The following is an 18,277-nucleotide window of genomic DNA, read 5'->3' on the forward strand; positions in this document are numbered from 1 at the left end:
TGTGTGTGTGTGTGTGGAGGGGGGGGGGGTGTACACTTGTTGTTGAGCATGCTTTGTAAATCTGAAGGTTCATGGGCAACAAGCTTTGCTGAGACTGAGGATGTTTATGACTGGTAGGCAAGTGCATCTTTGCTGAGTAACACCCTACATTTAATATTAAACAGCCATTTAGTGCTTTTATGCGTAGTGTGTGTGTGTACCAATCCTTACCATTGTACTAATTAAGCAGAGTGCTAGTATGGATATTGGAGCGCTATTCAAGGCTCACCCAGATGGTATCACTGTTTAGCTAGTACATCTTGCACTTGCATGATCACCACCTAACAAACTCAGCTAGCATACTTGAGCACACGTTCCATGCCGCTCCAACAAGTGATATTCACGTGAGCTGGATCTAGAGAATTGTGTTGCGTGCAAGCACAGCATGTTGGTTTGAGTGGTTTAATAATTTGGGAGCTTTTTTGCCCTGTTGAAGCACAAATAACCCAGCAGAAAGACAGAGAAACAGGTACATGTAGGGCTCCGTCTCAGTGATGAGAACATGTAGTAATGTTCAGTAGTGATTTTTAATAAACTCCCTTGAACCATTGCCCTTGATTTGACCTGACAATGAACCAGCCCCTTCACTGCCGTCACTCTCGTAAAAAGGAGACTTAGCATTAGGGTAATTACGGCCCCGTTTATTTTTTTGCCTGACCCTCGACGGTATACTGTGTCTAATACAGGGAAAGTTGTGTTAAAGTCTCCATGTGGTTGTGCCATCACATCCAGTAGGCCGTGGACTTGACCAATAGTGTAAGTGCAGTGTTGTTGACTACTAGAGGTAAACCACCACTGCACCCATTTATTTCTGAGAGTAAATAAGGAACAACCACGGCCTATATCTTGAATTTCCAAATCTGGAACTATAGGCACAATAAGCATTTTTACTGCCAAAAAGCATTTTTTTCCTAAATGGGGTGTTATTTTTAAGATATAACTGCCCAAACACTATCTATACTAAATTTCCAAACGATATAACCATATCAGTCTTTCAATGAAGCATCCTGCAGAAATCATTGTTGTGACTAAAATTGCAATAGCAAAGCTTAACACTGCCGTGTAATACAGTAGCCTATGATAACCAGCGGACTGACCATACATGTGAAAAAGGACCCAATCTACCTTCATGTGCGTTTCACCTGCAGTCTGCACACTGTCTCTTGTTTTGGTGCACCCAATACATCCAGTCATTATTAATTTCTTCTTTATTTTTCTTTTAGCTTCATTTTGTCATTTTCTTTTAGTCGTTCTTCTGAGGTTGCACATTTCTTTCCCTTCCTCTCTAGTGCTCCGTTCCCTAACCCCTTCCTTGTAGTAGTGTGTGATGCTGCGATGTTGATGATGATGGTAATAATGTGGGAAGTATTTAAGCTGCCAAGAACCTTAGATGTTGGCTCCCGTCCCGAGGCTAGCTCTGAATAGACTGGCACTTTGGATGAATATAGCCTTGTTCACTATTTAGTTAGAAATGGATGGATCAGGTGCAAATGGTACAAATTGATGGATCAGGTGCACGTAGACGGTGGCCGACAACTTTGTACCACAGCGGTTCTCAACATGTGGGTGGGCTCCCCAGGGGAGGGCAGCTCATGATATTTGTGATTTCTCATGCACCTGCTGTTCGTTGATGTTGAGAAGAGAGTGGTGAGCAGAATGGGCGCCCACAGAGTGTAAATTGTCGACACACATGGCTCCAACTCGCGCGTGGGTTCAACCTTTTTGCAGTTTTTTTTGCCTACGCTACGAGTTGAAGCCGCGCAAGCGTCATTTCCATCCAACAGCTGTTTAAATACCCGGAAGAGACGCCTGGACTAGGCGTTTTTTTTACGTGAAGGTGTGCCTGTACCATAGAGTTATAAAGGATAGAGGGAGGACCGGGCCCTTGGAGAGCCTCCCTGGGGGCTTGGCCTGTACCCAATGTCTACGTGATGGTTATAGGCTCCTCCCAGCTTTGTGTTGAGAATCAACCAATCAGGCATGGGAAGTTCTACCAAATAAGGGATTAATGGGTGAGTCCTAGAGAATTTGCCAAATAAAGATTTTTTTTGTTTTTTTGTTGTTGTTTTCCCCCCTGAGAGTGGGCCAGGGCTGTGTGAAGGTAAATGCTTGTCCATTTTTTTTCTACAATACTTAATTTCCCCTATTTCGTTTTCATTTTTGTAAAACATGTATTTTTTATCTCTGTGAAGTGTTAGTTTACCGTCCCGGTGTGCTCACAAGTTAGTCAACTGTGTAATAGTTCTTGTGTACATTTTTTAGCTTTAGCTCTGAAAAGGGAGAATAATAATAATATTAACAAAAAAGAAATAGTTAAGGATAAAGAGAATACAATCAAAATGTACTTGTGTGGCTAATTTCTCTGTGTAATGCAATGCACATCATAAAAAAATAAATTAACTATTAATAAAAGCTTAAGAGAAATTTCAATGATTCTCTTCTTGTGATTTTTCTTATTTTATTTATTTGCCAAACACTACATTGGCATATAGTGTGTGTGTGTGTGTGTGTGTGTGTGTGTGTGTGTGTGTGTGTGTGTGTGCGTGTGCGTGTGTGCGTGCTAGTGTGAACGATAAGGGAAATAATTATCACTGTGTATTAAACACACACATGCACACACACACATCTTTCATTGAAGATGTTTAAACCTAATAAACCTGTTGACTCTAAGATTTAATATTATTCCCTGTATGCATTTTACTGTAGCCTAACTGATTATGTTAGCAGCCACATCTATTGAACTATTCAGTATGCTTAACCTCATTAATTAAATAAATTAACCTTGACCAGAACAGGGGGGGGGGGGGGGGGGGGGGGGGGAGTACCACAAAGCTGAAACCTGTCAACTTAAGTGGTTAAAATGGTGGTGCTGTGGAGTCTACCTGGCAGGGTAGGTATATATAGTGGTGGCTGTTTTTTGTCTCCTCTGATCTATATTCCCACACTTTTGATGAACTGTAATGCCATATAATGCCACACAGTGGAGTGAAAGACAACATTTACAACATTTATATAACATTCTATAGCCTAGATAATCATGAATCAATAAATAAGTAGGCTAAGTAAGTAAATAAACACCACCACATAGGCCTAAATAAATTACAAAACCATTTGCACCATCAAAGTAGCCTTTATATTGATGACCTGTTTTTTGTACAAACTTTTAAGTCGCTAAAATATAGCCTGGGTATTGTATTATGTTTATTCTGGTACAATTTTATACATCAACTGAACTAACAGCAGGACTTTACTATTTATCACTGTGTGATATTTTATTTATTTTTTAATAAAATAAAAAAATGAACTTCAATTTAACATGTGCACAATCAATGGCCAATGGAGGGCCCCAGGAGCCCTTGTCAGGGCCTCGAACCCAGTACCGTGCGGTCTAGTTTTCCGAAGGGCCCCTGAGAGCCAATAAAGGCCCCTGGGTCATGCAGGCCTAATTTGGCCTGCGCCTGCATGACCAATGGTTCCAATTCCTTTTCTGCTCAGTGCTTGCAGCAGACAGACAACAACATGGAAATAAAGTTGAATTGATCATATAGGCCAGTGCTACTCAACCCGCCCCTGTAATGTATGATCTGCGGCCCATCATGGTCATCATACCAATACCAAAAAGTAGTTATTTTCATTATTTTGAACAAGATTGTAAGTATTGTATTGTTTGTTCCAAGAGGAAGTGATATGGCCTGGCTGAGACCACTTACTTATTTATTCACCTGTGATAATCTGTTCGTTCTCTTCACATTTTGTGAATATAGCCGAGCTCATTTTGTAACTTCATTAATCACAATGTTGTTTTTTTGTTATTTTTTTCAGGTCCGGCCTTATAGATGGAAATGTGGCTTTTTACTGTGTGTTTCCTTCTGCTGAGTGGCCCCTGAGCCATTTTAAGTTGAGTAGTCCTGGCATGGGCCTACAGTAAATACAGATGTTTTTTTAATCCATAAAATAGGCAGATTGCTGATTCCATAAATTCTGTGTGGGTCTAGAGGCGAGCGGATACGGAAACAGCACAGGCGGAAGGCGGGGTCTATAGGATGTAGACTTCCTTTATATACTCTATGATGTAGACCGGATCACACTGATAATTTCGAATGACAATCAGTGATGAATGAATGATGACGCTAGTGTGAAATATGTTTTGTAATTTTGTTCCCCGAGAGTGCAACCAGGCCAGCTGCACACCTGAAGACCGCACCGCACCACCCGGACCCGTTCAGCAGGACCGTGCCCTGCAGAATGTGTAGCAGCGCACAACCGGTTAGATGAGGTTAAAAGGCTTAACCGGGGGGGGAAAGCAAAGCTACAAGCTCACACCGCGTCGCATCCGACATACGTTGTGAGCTTGCAGGTCTGATATTTTTACCGTCTTAGCTTTTCGGGAGGGACCGGACGACGTCACCGCCAATCATGTAGTCCTCCTGTCATTCTTCAATCACTTTGAGCATCTCGACGACGCGCCCACACAGGAAAACAAGTGACAAACACACGCTCATTAAAACTTTACATAAACTCTATTATTGGCGTGCGTTGTGTTGTGTTGTGTAAATGCCCCGTGTAGTGTAAGGCTGTAAGCCGGATAATAATCACAAAAAGCACGGTTGTTTTTTGCTTTGGTCATGAACGGAGATGCAGCTGTGGTGGTAAGTTGAAAGTTTGGTAAATAATTGGATTCTGGTGAGCACACACGTACGTGCAAGTGCATTAGAGTGAGAAGTTTTGATTAGAACTTAAAAAGCTGGATGTTTGTTGTTGTTGATGATCGTGTGCTGTGAATGCCAGGAGAATGGAGAGATGGAGAATGGACCTCAATACTTCAGAGAAAGGCGTCCAGTGAGTAGATTAATAATCAAATTAGTTTGGACATGATGTCGTTTTTTTGGCTGTGGTTTTTTCATCTTTCATAATTATTTCTATTGTTGTAGACTTCTATATTAGAACTATTTAGAATAGGCCTACCTAGCTGCTTTGCAAAGTGCTAACCTATGTAAATAAATGTCATCCTTTATATTATTGTACCATTCTGCACATTTATTGAATGTAGCTACATCTAAATATCAGGAGAACAAAAATACACACGCACACAGCCACACACACATACAGCTAGGTAGGCAAACTTAAAAACAAATGTTTAACGTTTATTTATGTCTCTCTAGCTCAGTTGCACCTTGCTGCTCTCCTAATAACCTTTAAACAGGATTCAGAACTGAACAACCCATCTTTTTCACACAGCTAGAAAGAGGGGAAATATCCACACCATTGTTGATAAGCACCCAAACCTTTATTGGAGACAGACAATAACATTTAGACCTACATAAGGTCTTCGTTAGGTGACCAGATCGAGGGTCCAGAAGTCCTCCTGCCGATGTCACACTATATATGACATCTTCTCCAAATGTGTAACTGTTACAGTGTAACAGTTACGGTGACAACAATGCCCACATAGGATCCATCCCATTGACATCTTGTGATTCCCCTTCTACAGCATGTTCACTGCGCTGTTTCGAACAATTCAACACAGTGGGACTCACAAACATGGATATTAGTCAAATATTTGATAGGTTTAGGGCCTAAACCTACCTATCAATATATTTCATATACCCATGCCTTGAGACATACATTTTATGGTTTTTTTTCCCTTCAGTGCAATTGGTGTCCAGCCATTTAATTAATACGTACTGTTTGGCATGCTGTGATAATGTTTTGCAGAGCATGATGAAAATACAAGGGATGCTGAATAGAGTCTCTCAAAGTCCATTCCAGAACCAATCCAAGGTGACCACACACACACACACACACACACACACACACACACACACACACACACACACACACACACACACACACAGAGAGCTACGCCCACTCTAATTATTCCAGTGAAGTGGCAACCCTAGAGTGTGTATTGTAATATTAGGGAGGGACATGTTCCTGCCAATGTATTTGATGAATTCCTCCTGACGCACATTTTGTGTGTGTGTTGTCAGTTGTCACTGCTGTTTTATCCTACTGACTCCCCTGCCAGTGAGCCTCCGTCCCACTCCTCCCCGCCAAACACTCCCTGCTGAGAGGTGCTGCCTCAGCCCGTAGGAGTACAGTACATAAAGTAACAATTATCACCCTTCCCTTCCCAAACACGGGCCAATTGTGTTTGTATAGACACTCGACAGACTGGTGGTGGGCACTGGGCAGCTACTTTGCCACTGTGCCAACCGAGTGCAATGCCTTTGGCATACTAACTTATATTGTAGGGACATCATCAGCTACAAGTTAGTAAAATAATAATGCAAATGGTACAGAGAGTATAAAATGGTAGTGCATCATCAACTGAAGCATTCAAAATAGTAAATAATTGATGACTGTAAATGACATATCATCATGCAATAAATGACATGGTATCGGAATGGCATTGACTGACATACTTGCCGATACCACAGCTTTTCCGATACAACTCTGAACTCTATAAAATATTATTTTGTGCCCAGTGTTGTTGACGGTGTTAACTTGTCCGTCTTCCCAGATGCTTCATGCTTTAACCACTTAAGCCCTATATAGTGTTTTTTGGCCAACATAGGGATGCCACGGCATGCACGGTTAATTGATTGATTGATTGATTGAAGAATTTATTAACAGTTTGCAGAATTACAGTACATTTCAAGCACAAACTCAATACAAAGGCTGTTAACTGTGAGTGGACGACCCAATTAAGCATTACACTTGTATAATGTAGTTAAACCTAGCATTGCTGTTGTCCTCTGCCTCGCTTATGCTGTGCTCTTGTTAGTCTTTCTTGATTTACTTGTTCGTTACAACCAGGGACTGATTTCTAGTGAGGTTGTTGTTATCGCCTTGGAGAATGACTCGGAATGAATCAGCAGTTCTCTTTATGAAGTGACAGTGAATGAGTTTTTATTAGCACGTTGATAATGTCCCTCCAGCAGGATGTTTCAAATGGTTGTCTACACTGTGTGTAACGATGTGTTAAGATGCATGCATCTTTGTACATTTGGCATGTGAAATATGGTCAACACAGTGCCTGAATCAATCTTTCATTGGTCTCTAAACTCATCTGCTGCCTTCACACACTAACAAAAGCAATAGTCAAATTATGTTTGTTTTTTTTGATTGATTGAAATATTTATTAACAGTTTGCAGAATTACAGTACATTTCAAGCACAAACTCAATACAAAGACTGTTAACTGTGAGTGGACGACCCTAAGCATTACACTTGTTTACAAGAGGGTCCACCATGTTCAATTCATCACAACATTTAGAGACGTACAGATAGACACTACTATATAATCAAAGAACAGAACAGGAATTCATCATAAAGGAGGTAAAAAGGGAAAAGAAACATATAGTGAGGGGAAAAAGGGGGGGGGGGGCGGTCGGGTGGATTCAGATTTTACGGGGGCCAGTTTCGAATTGCAGCCGTCCGTAGGTGCCCTTTGAAAGCGGTTTTGAAGGAGTCAAGGGAAAACTGCTACATGTTGTTTTCAGTGGAAGCCAAGCCAGCGACATGACACCCCATCCGCACTGCCAGCAATGCGAACAAATCTATATATACAGTATATTCGCTCGCAGAGTCTATTTGAGTGAGGTTTCGTGGCCCCAAACACTTTATTGGTTGAGAATGACATCTACACGCTACTATTTATTGGTTATTTGATTGGTTCAGGCTACGTCGCAACGCAATGGCCGACTCTCCATATCACTGGGGGTTAGCAGAGATGGATCACCCGTAGATCGGCAGGGGAACTGGTTATTCGCCTAATTATCAAATTGGGATATCAAGGGGAGAAATTTTTCCTTTAGATTTCTGCCATTGAAAATGTAAATAAAATATTTTTAATGTGAATATTGTGGAAAAGTAAAATGTCTTCTGTAATATAAGTCAAAAAGTGAAACTTTCATACAGTATATTCTAGATTAATTGTGCATAAGAAAGTGAAACATAATGTCTAGAAATTAGAGTTTTGGATGTCTTGATTACAAGAGGGCAGGGTCATATATAAACAGGATTATCATACCAGAATATAAACTAGAGGCATGCCATGTAGGAAGACGATCACCTTGGGTCGTACCAAAATCTGGATTGCCTGCTCTACTATGTTTAGAATACAGTCACTCATTTTTCCACTTGATTTATTTGTTCAGGATGGAGTAAAAACGGAAGATTCCCCAGTCCTCCCTGCTGGTGCACAGGTACAGATTCCAGCCATTGTTGTGGTGCTGTTTAATGCATTTATAGGCTATTTATAGGCCTGATGTAGGAAAAGGTTGTGTTGCAGTTAAGTCCATGATGTCAGCCTGACTGTATGCACATGCACACACCTGCTTTGAGATGGAAGATTTGGCCACCACTGAACCACATCGACCTTTTCCTGCTCTACATGTGTGGATGTGTTTGTTTTCATTTTTGATGCACTTTGTACACAATGCATCGTAAATCTGTCGGCAAAGGAAAACTCCCCCCTCTGTAATGCTGTCATTCTTTCAGAATGGAGTGTCAGATCGTGGAGCATGGAATCCATTCCACTACAGCCCTCAGGTATGAGAGGAGTGAAGTAATTTGGCAACAGACCAACCAAGTGAAATATTACACTTCTTCCTTATGTCTGTTAGACATTACACTTCTTCCCCCTGTTTATTAGAATGGAGTCGGTGCGGGTTTGTCCAGAGTCAATCCATTCTATCAACATTATATTGTATGTATTTTTCGTTTTTCGTTTTTGTTTTCCCTTGTTAGACTATTGGAAAATGACACATCCATACACCATATAAGAACCATGCAGGCAAACTGGATCCATTAATCTTGATACACTGGTCCACTAAACGTTCTTTACTTTACTCTATTTTATTTGTTTATTTAGATGGGACAATGCATATTAATGGACATTACATAAATGCAATGTAAATACACCGGATTTAGCAAAGATGCTAATTATCATCCGCAGTCCCCACATAAAAACGCAAACGATACCTTACATTAGGAAACAAAGCATTAAAAACATATACATACACAAGGAAAGTACAAAGGTGTACTAAAGGTGTACTAGCTAAAGTAACCTGTGCATACGGTTTCAAATACTTCAGGATTCTGGCCAGTGGGTGGTGCCGTCTGAGGCCATTGGCTGTTGCTCTGTTGTTTCCACATGACGGCCGTGTCACAATCTTATCTTATACAGCTAAACACTACACTAACGTATTTTTTCTGAAAACGTTTGGAGGTGTAAAAAAAGGCAATTCACTAACAGAATCTTGATTTGTATATATCGGCCCTGCCCAGTTTGATAGATTCATTGATCTGGCTTTCGCCAGCTGTGTTGTACAGTCATAACGTTGAGGTAGAGTCATGATTATGCAAGTTGAGATATGGCAGTTGTTGGTGCATCAACTTGCTGTGTTGCATCCATCACGCACAGCCTAGTGCAGGGTTCCCCAATGTATTTTCCTCAAGGGCCATATTTTGACTAGGGTAATGCCATTTATATCTGGGACCCCCCCCCAACATTTATTTTTTATTTTTTAGGAAATTCTTCCAGGGGCCACAAGGGGGCGCTCCGCGGGCCGCAGGGCTGTGGGCCGCCTATTGGGGAACCCTGTGGCTAGATCAGTGGTTCCCAAAGTGGCGCATAGCCAGGGGGGCCAGCCGGGCAATGAAACAGACTCCATGCAGTCACTTTCAGTTCAGAGTGCTGCAAAAGGCCGAGTGTCTGTGACTGTGACCAGCTGATGGTCGTTGGCGCTTAATTGATGCATCAAGGAAGGCAAATTATGTTTCTGCACGGTCAAATAGGTCTACATCTATTCTAAGATAGCATCTTAAATAAATGTTGTGAAAATGTGTTGTGACTTTGAAAAGTTTTAATACAAATAGTTCCAATGGCATCTAAATGTAAGATTGCAAATATGCTTATCGGTGTTGCGAGGATGAGGGGGTACCTCAAGGGAAAAAGATCTTCACCCCAAGGGGTAAAAAAGTTTGGGAACCCCTGGGCTAGATCTCCTGCTCTGCATGCAAAATGTATTGGACCGTTCAGAAGATCCAGTGTGTCTGCAATGGCGGGGGGGTCCTCAATGATTCCTTTATATTTTTTGAAATATTGAGTAATGGAAGGTAGTGTTTTTATTGAAAGGATATATATTACTTGGAAATTAATTCTTAAAATCTGGTGTCTTTAATTCTTCTGAACTTTGTACTTTGGCCCTAGGAGTCCAGCAGTAAAACGGTCAACGTGGTGAACATAAAGGGAGATGCAAGCTTTACTACCATCTTTGCTCCTCCACCGGAGTTTCAGAGTTCGACTCTGGACCTGATGTCTGGCATTCAGACTAAGTCACCAGATCCCCAAACAGACCGGTCAAGCCATACCCCAGACCTCCTCCGAACCTCAGCCTTGCCCGAGAAAACACCTGGAAATGAGAAGGGTTTTCACAAATCCCCCCTGATGTCACTGGATATTCTTGGGTCAACTCCCCTGCAAAAACAGGATGTCTCCCAAACCCCGTGTTCAAATGGAAGAGCCACTGAAAGAGGTGACCTTGTTCAGGATGGCCAGAAGGAGGATTTATTCCAAGACATGATCACCAAGGAGCCCAGAGTTTTCAATACTTACCTCGATAATTCTCTGGACCTCTTCCAGTCCCCTTCAAACAAGGGTGAGGATGTATGTCACCCTACGCCTTCTAAAGAATTTGAATTGTTCCAAGCACCTTCACTCACTGAGGGAAAATCCTCGTTCGACTCTACTACTAATTCTAAGGCCTTGGAGGATATATTTTCATCGCCGGCGTTCACTACAGACCCATTCCCAAGTCCCAAACCATATAATCCATTCCCGTCAGACGCCTTTCCATCACACAACTATTTGCCAGATCTTTCAAATGGGACTCCAGACATCTTCCAGCCCCAGACCCCTGGCAGTTCCCAGCCCTTGCTCACAACAAACAGCCGAGACATTTTGAGCCCGAAACCTAAAGCCTCTAAATTCACATTCTCCCCAATGCCGCTTCACAACTTGCCAGAAACTAGCAATGTTTTCACACCTGCTTTGGCTGATATGCCAACACCACAAACGCCTTCAAGTTCCCATTTCGATGTTCACCCAAGCTCTTCTGATGGACCACGTGATGTTGATGTTGTGTTGACCACTCCGCAAGGAACCAAGCACGATCTTCTTCTGCCAACGCCTTTCATCCAAGCCAGGAATTTGTCGATGTCACCTAGCGATTCGACCCCAGGAATGACGCATGTAAGTGTCTGTCGAACCAGATTTTGGTCAAATAATAACATCTTGAAGGGATTAAGCTTGTTCTGAATCTGATCTATTTGACTGAGCAGGCGGGTGAGGCACACCACTTTTAGACCTGTCAGTGAGTGTTATGTAAGCTGATTGTAATCCTTTGATTGCACTTAATGCTTGTTGGTGTTGTGCTACTGTGGAAAACCCAACCCAGCTGGTGACAGCAGGTGACATTTAAGAGACCAAGGGCAGTATTATGCGTGTCTTAAGTACCATGTCTTATTACTTAACTTAAGACCTGGAGGCGTGATCAATGCCATTTGGCTATTCTGAGTGGCCAAACAGCATTGACCACGCCTCCAAGTCTTAAGTTAAGTAATAAGACCTGGTACTTAAGACACGCATAATACTGCCCCAAGGCTCACCAAGCTTAAAGCTGCTATAAGCAATAATATGTTAACATTTTAATGACTTACATTTTTGGTATTCAGACAGCCAGCAATGAGTAAAACGCTCCCCAATTTTTTTTGTCTCTGACACATCTAGGGGCCACAATCTGCATTCAAAGATATTCCTAGAAGCTTTGTCATTGGTCGAAAATAAACCTGGTCGAAATGACTAACCAATCAGGAAGTAGACAGGCAAATTGACCAATGACAAAGCTTCTAGGAAAATCTTTGAATGCAGATTGCGGCCGTTAGATGTGTCACAGAGAGTACATTTTTTTGGGGGAGCGTTTTACCCATTGCTGGCTGTCTGAATACCAAAAAAAAAGTCATTAAATTTTTTACATAATAAATGTCTTATAGCAGCTTTAATTTTTGATTTTCCATTATATTTTAATTTGTATCTTTTCACAATACGGTATATGCCTGTATTGCAATGGCAGCACTCGCAACCCTATTATTATTATATATACACATTATTATTATTATTATTATTATTATTATTTGTGTATATACTTGTGTATATACTTGTGTATATACTCTGTGTGTGTGTGTGTGTGTGTGTGTGTGTAGAGTGTGATATCTGGTATTTGAATCACTACGTCGTGCTCTCAAGTGTGCCATTCCTTTTACAAGTCCTGCGTGTGCTGTTGAATCTCGTACTTGATCAGATAATTGTTATAAACACACGACTGAGATCATAACGGCTCTAACCAACCTTCCAGGTGCAGACCTTCACCCGCCCCCCGAAGCCACTACCTCGGACCAGACCACCCAAACCAAAGAATCCTGTAAGAGTTATGCTGATGATTATACTAAGGTTGCATCCCAATAGAGGGTATGCGCATGCTTAAAGTGAATGGCACCTCGAGTGGCAAATCGAGTGGCAAAGCAACAGGCAAAGTGAGTTTAACATTGTTTAATGTTGTTTAATGCAATCAGATAGGACTTTTCTGTTTGGATGTATTGGCTGTCAAGGCCAGAAAGTAGTTTTTTGCCACTCAGTAGGTGTTCCTGCATAACTTCCGGGTTTGATGATGTCACGCGCATACCCTCTATATAGCTAGTATTCACAAGTGTTCTCACCAGAATGTCGGACATTCTAACACCTCATCCACACTGCCAGCGACGCGAACGAGGACGTCTCATTAGAATACATGGTTTTTCAATGAAACTGTCCTGACGTACCGCGAGCGACAACACGCTGTGCAGCGACGTCATCCACCCCGGCCTCCTATATTCGCTCGCAGAGTCTATTTGAGCAAGATTTCGTGGCCCCAAACACTTATATTGGTTGAGAGTTACACACAGCTACTATTTATTGGTTCAGGCGCTCCATATCAGGACAATCATTTGTGCAATATCGCCGTTGGATGGCTCACTCCTTGCCTGCGTAGATGAGGTGTTAGAAATGTCCCCAAACACTAGAGTACTTCCTGGACCGCTAGTCTAGCCACACCATGTTCTTATTCGTCAACAATGAAGAAAAAGTAAGTCAAGAGTCATGTCAGGAATGACTCAGGATCTAGGTGAGGTATCATGATTACAATCACCTGTTGTTTGCAACCATGTGAATGGCACAAAGGGATTGAAATGCTTGTTTAATTAAATGAAGCGGTACATGTTCTTATTTGTCAACAATGAAGGAAAAGTAAGTCAAGAGTCATGTAAGGATCTAGGTGAGATTATATCTTGATTACAATCACCTGTTGTTTGACTAATGCCTCTACAGTTATACTAAGACTAACGCAACATATGGCCTTATTTTTAACCCATTTAGACCTAAAAACACTTTCTAAATCCTATTTATTCAAAAATTACAAAAGAATTATGTTGAAATGTACGGTACCCGTCCTTAAGAAAAATAGCATACGGCCTTATCAACTAATGTCTATTGTAACATTCTAGTTATTACTTGCTGTTTTCTTTGAACGAACGTGTCTTTTTTTTCCTTTCTTCCTTTTTCAGAGTGAGCCCGAAGTAACATCTCCCCTAACATCTACCAAAACTCCTCCTAAACCTCCCCCCAAACCAGCTGTCAGAGTCCCCCCCAAACTGCCCCCTAAGCCACTTCCTCAAGCCACAACAATACCACAATCACCTTTGGTGAGTATGTACTAACTATGCAACTCTTTAAACTTAATTACATGGCCAAACGAGGATTAAACATGACCAATACTAAAGTAGTTCATTATCGTAGTGTAATAGAGATTTGCTTGAATCACCTGGATAGTTTTTAATATGTTATGTTATAACTGATGACTATGAGCTTCTTTCCTATACTTTCTTAAGCCTGACATCGTTGAACGGTGCTTGTAGATCTGTCTATTTTCCCTGTACCATGTGTGTCTAACTATCTATGAATTAAACATATAGACCAAGGCAAGTGTTTAGAATATCTACTTATAACAACTATGTCCAAAATACACTAGGGTTACTATGGTTAACAATGAAGAACTTTCAATGAATATGGTCATGCATGATCAGTGAAGATAAGAGAATATGTGGACAAAGATACCGAAGGTAAAGTGTACGGTACATTCATCCCACTGATGAAATTTGGATTCTCATTTTACAGGGAGGCCAACCAGTCAAACCTGAAAGCTTTGTGGTCTTTGAAGACATTCTGCTCATTGGAGAGGTATGCCAACATGCCGTCATAATGAGTTTACATTTAATGTCACACCTTTTTCTTATAACATCAATAGCATGCATGCTTAAAATAATGACTGTGTGTGCGTGCATCAAAATATGTCTACTGAAATTGGATAATAAAGATAGACTGGGTGGCAGAATACTGTGTTAAAGGAAAACTCTCTATCATTGTTAATGTCACTTTTCTCCCCAAACAGGAAAGATGTGTGGAGGACTGGCCTGAGAACAGTCCTCAGCTCCAACCCGAGTTCAGACCAGTATGAAACCTTTTCAGTCTTTGAATTAAATTTAGAATCTACACTTTTTCTTTTAATGTAGTGCCAAGTCATCAGGTATTCTTTGGTTCTTTAGCTCCAGCGCCATGTGTTTTAGGGATGGGGTTTTGTTAACACATACACGTTTAAACGCTGTTAAACGAAGAATGACGTCATACAGAATGTATACAAATGAACATTGCTGCACATATGACCAGTAAGACTTCTGAAGGCGAGAAGCGACCTCGCCCCAAAGGGTGAGGTCATGTGTACTAGCCATATATGGAGCGTGTCTTGAGTGTACAGGTTTTGATGAGGTCAGATCAACATATGGAATGTCAGAACAAGTCAGCTCCATGTATGGATATCTAAGGGTGGCAGCGGGGGCAGTGTCTTGAGTGTACAGGGTTTTAATTTTCGGGCCTGGGGCAGTTTAGCTGTGACTCCTGGCAGCACACATTATGTCGGCACGTCAAAGTAGTGCACGTCCCACATTGGAATGAAACGCTTGTTTAAATCCAGGCTGAGAACTGCGTGCGGTCACTTTGAGTATTGTATGAGTTACAATTATATCAATTATATACTTGCAGTACGGTATATAAGTTACACAGTTAACTGTTTAAACATCCCATCCCTCATGTGTTTGTTGTAATGACTCTTTGGGAGAGGTTTGGGTTGTGTAGTTTCCTTGTGATGATGATCATGATGTAACTCCAGATATTAGTCTCCTCAGTCATTTGCTTACATTGCACAGTGAAACGGGTCTCAATGTAGCACATAAATTAACGCAAACAAAGCAGATTGTGTAACACCACAGCTTTTCTTTTGTTGCATAACAAATATGAACTTTAAAGCCAACTTCCTGTTGATTTTACTACCGGTATTTGAATATTCCAACCTGGATCTTCTTCCTAATTAGTATAGTAAAATCAACAGTAAGTTACCTTTTTTATTTAAAAAATCACACCTGTGTGAACTGAGTGGTGTAAGGTCTGTCTGACGTAATGAAATCATGTCTGACGTAATGAAATCACACCCGGGTGTGATTTCATTACCTGGCTTTGTTTGTGCAGAAAAAATGAGCATGGTTGCTATGTTCACCCTGTTCACCCGGGTGTGATTTCATTACGTCATTACAACAGGGTGAACATAGCAACCATGCTCATTTTTTCTGCACAAAAAAGCCAGTTGTAGGAGTGGTTTACACCACTCAAAAATGTATATATTTTATAAAACCCTATTATGTTTTATATCCTAAAGGTGTGCTTTTAGGATACAAACAAACTGTTTCACTGTGCAATGTAAGTCAACGAGGAGATAGTTTTGGAACATCAAATGAACATAATGATATCTTGCCAGTATTTGGAGTTGCATCGTTGCAAGGTAACCCACTACACAACCAAAACCTCTACCAAAGTGTTGTTTTGCTTTGTAATGGTGATGATCACCATGTTGACATTCCATGTTATTACTATTTTACACACACACACACACACACACACACACACACACACACACACACACACACACGGTACTTGCATAATTCAGCATTATACCTATTTAAGTATGTTCTGGCTTTATTAATTATGTAATGATTAATGTATATTTCCCCACCCTTTTTTTCCAGTCTGGTAGGCTGAGACTACGACGGGAGTCTTTGAAGGTGCAAGCTTCAATTAAATTAATCTATTGCTTGTTTAATATAGTAATATCATTGTTGCGTATGCATCATTTGTTCATTGATTTTTTAATTTTTTAATCTGATTTCTAAACTCCCTATTTTTTCCTTTTCCCTAAAGATAAAAGTGGATTCTGATGGAGGGAGTGGTGGAGAAGAACAGGATGGCAGCGGAAAACATAACAAGGTTCTCCATTTCACATTTAACGGTGTACAGTCAAAGATGAGCAATTCGTCAATTACTAATCACGAAATAATTGCATATCCGCAAGTTTCTGTCCAATGATTTGCATTGGACTGAAACTTGCGAAGTATGCAAGTAGTCGTTTAACAGTATGTTAACAAGTACACTTCTATTACAGATCAGGGGAAAGAAGTTTAAAGTGTCCTTACTTTCCAGAAGAGGGTCCAAGGTAACTGAAACAATGTCCTCAGACAAAATAACACAAGACATCCTATCAGTTATTGTCAATGCGTTTCTTAACGATTAGTTACTTTTCCTAGGAAAAATTTAGTGAGGACCCGAATGATGGAAACACTGGGACACTACCCAGAATGGCTAAGGTAAAGACCCGGTGTTTACTGTATGCCAACACACTTAAGCATATAGCTCCATTTATTCAAAGAGCTTTACAATTCATCCATTCACCAACACATTCATGAACACTGGTCTCAGACTGATAACAAACTATCTTTACACCTGGGGAAAAACTGAATTCTCTTTGGCTATGCAATTAATTAAACAGGGGACCTCTCTGTTACAATGACAGCGGAGGAAACCATGCAAGGCCAACCTGCTCATCCTGAACAATTACGGCCTGGGTTCAGACAATCTTGACACTAACCTAGGGTGAGCCTGGGATCGAACCGGAAATCTTCCATTTCCCAAGCAGCTGCTCTATCCTCCTGAGACACTGCACCTCGGGTGGCTCAGGAGGACTGGACTGAGCGCTGGACTGTGCTATATGCATTTGTTGACCATGCAACATTTCCCTGGGTAAATTCTGCCTGGACAGATGTGTCCTGTCCCGCTACTCATTCTTTCCACACAAAAAGAACTGCCTATAAATAATCTTTAAAGCAAAAAGCCTAAATTGTAAGGATGTACTGTACAAAGACTACTGGTAGAACAATACAGGATTCATGAAAATGTCTTATTGTAATAAAAGTGCAAGTTTCTTGATGTTTACACATCTGTGTTGTGTGGTTCAGGCAGGGTTCCCAGGGACACATCTACTCGATGTTGGAGAAGATGAAGAGCAGAGTGGTGCTGCTGACTGCAAACCAGTACGATCTTTATTCATAAATAATGGGATCACCCTCGATGACAAGATTATGTTGTAATGTAACCCAGTTCAGGCGAAGCGATGTTCACTGTTGCCTTTTGTATTGTAAAATTAACTAATACTGCCAAGCTTCATTAAAGTTGGTGTGATGAAATTTAAACCTTTTATCCAAGTTCTACCCATCTCCTCTCCAGCTCAACTTAAATTCTAGTGTTCCAGTTCCAAATTTGTCTGCTCCCTTTTTTTTTTGTTTCATCACTTGAAATCTCACTTTTGTCTCACTATCCTGTCTCTTGAATGAAATTGGCGTCCAGACCTGAACATTTATTTTCTCTTTTCTCTACTGAAGAGCTATAGATTCGGGAGACCTCTGTAACTGAACAAACACTATAGTAATGATTTATTTCAGAATATAATTATTAAACACTAATTTGAAAAGATTAGTGTTACACACTCATGTATGGTGCCTTACCTATACAAAATATCTAATTATAGTTATGTCATAATGTTTTTTTCTGTTTACCAGAGGAAACCCCTCAAGGACAAAGTACACCAGCTGCTTCGGAGAGCTTCCACTGCTTCCCCTAAAAAAGAAGATGACCTCAAATATATGAATGGGGATTTACCCAAAGAATCAAAGGTATGTCGTATTATGCATCAGTATGTGAC

The 18,277-nt window shown here is 40.9% G+C and overlaps 2 protein-coding genes across 4 annotated transcripts in view; both read left to right on the top strand.

Annotated features, from left to right (window-relative positions):
• Positions 1-2,469, top strand: part of ndrg2 (NDRG family member 2) — a 45,542-nt gene extending 43,073 nt beyond the window's left edge. The window contains exon 17 of the transcript XR_013788715.1: positions 20-2,469. The gene's annotated coding sequence lies outside the window, so the exon portion shown is untranslated. The remainder of the gene's footprint in view (positions 1-19) is intronic.
• A 1,784-nt stretch (positions 2,470-4,253) lies between these two features.
• LOC306914431 (uncharacterized protein) overlaps positions 4,254-18,277 on the top strand; it is a 28,058-nt gene continuing 14,034 nt past the window's right edge. The window contains exons 1-17 of one of the 3 annotated variants that reach the window (XM_079491445.1): positions 4,254-4,688; positions 4,828-4,878; positions 5,755-5,820; positions 8,201-8,248; positions 8,544-8,594; positions 8,698-8,751; positions 10,258-11,298; positions 12,461-12,526; positions 13,704-13,841; positions 14,314-14,376; positions 14,588-14,647; positions 16,272-16,307; positions 16,444-16,509; positions 16,685-16,735; positions 16,827-16,886; positions 17,535-17,609; positions 18,135-18,248. In XM_079491445.1, coding sequence (XP_079347571.1) covers positions 4,665-4,688; positions 4,828-4,878; positions 5,755-5,820; positions 8,201-8,248; positions 8,544-8,594; positions 8,698-8,751; positions 10,258-11,298; positions 12,461-12,526; positions 13,704-13,841; positions 14,314-14,376; positions 14,588-14,647; positions 16,272-16,307; positions 16,444-16,509; positions 16,685-16,735; positions 16,827-16,886; positions 17,535-17,609; positions 18,135-18,248 — 2,064 coding nt within the window. In that variant the 5' untranslated portion in view covers positions 4,254-4,664. The remainder of the gene's footprint in view (positions 4,689-4,827; positions 4,879-5,754; positions 5,821-8,200; positions 8,249-8,543; positions 8,595-8,697; positions 8,752-10,257; positions 11,299-12,460; positions 12,527-13,703; positions 13,842-14,313; positions 14,377-14,587; positions 14,648-16,271; positions 16,308-16,443; positions 16,510-16,684; positions 16,736-16,826; positions 16,887-17,534; positions 17,610-18,134; positions 18,249-18,277) is intronic. The other 2 variants (XM_079491444.1, XM_079491443.1) reach the window with 2 other exon arrangements.

The sequence above is a fragment of the Electrona antarctica genome, assembly GCF_951216825.1.
Source record: "Electrona antarctica genome assembly, chromosome: 21".
Taxonomy (NCBI): Eukaryota; Metazoa; Chordata; class Actinopteri; order Myctophiformes; family Myctophidae; genus Electrona; species Electrona antarctica.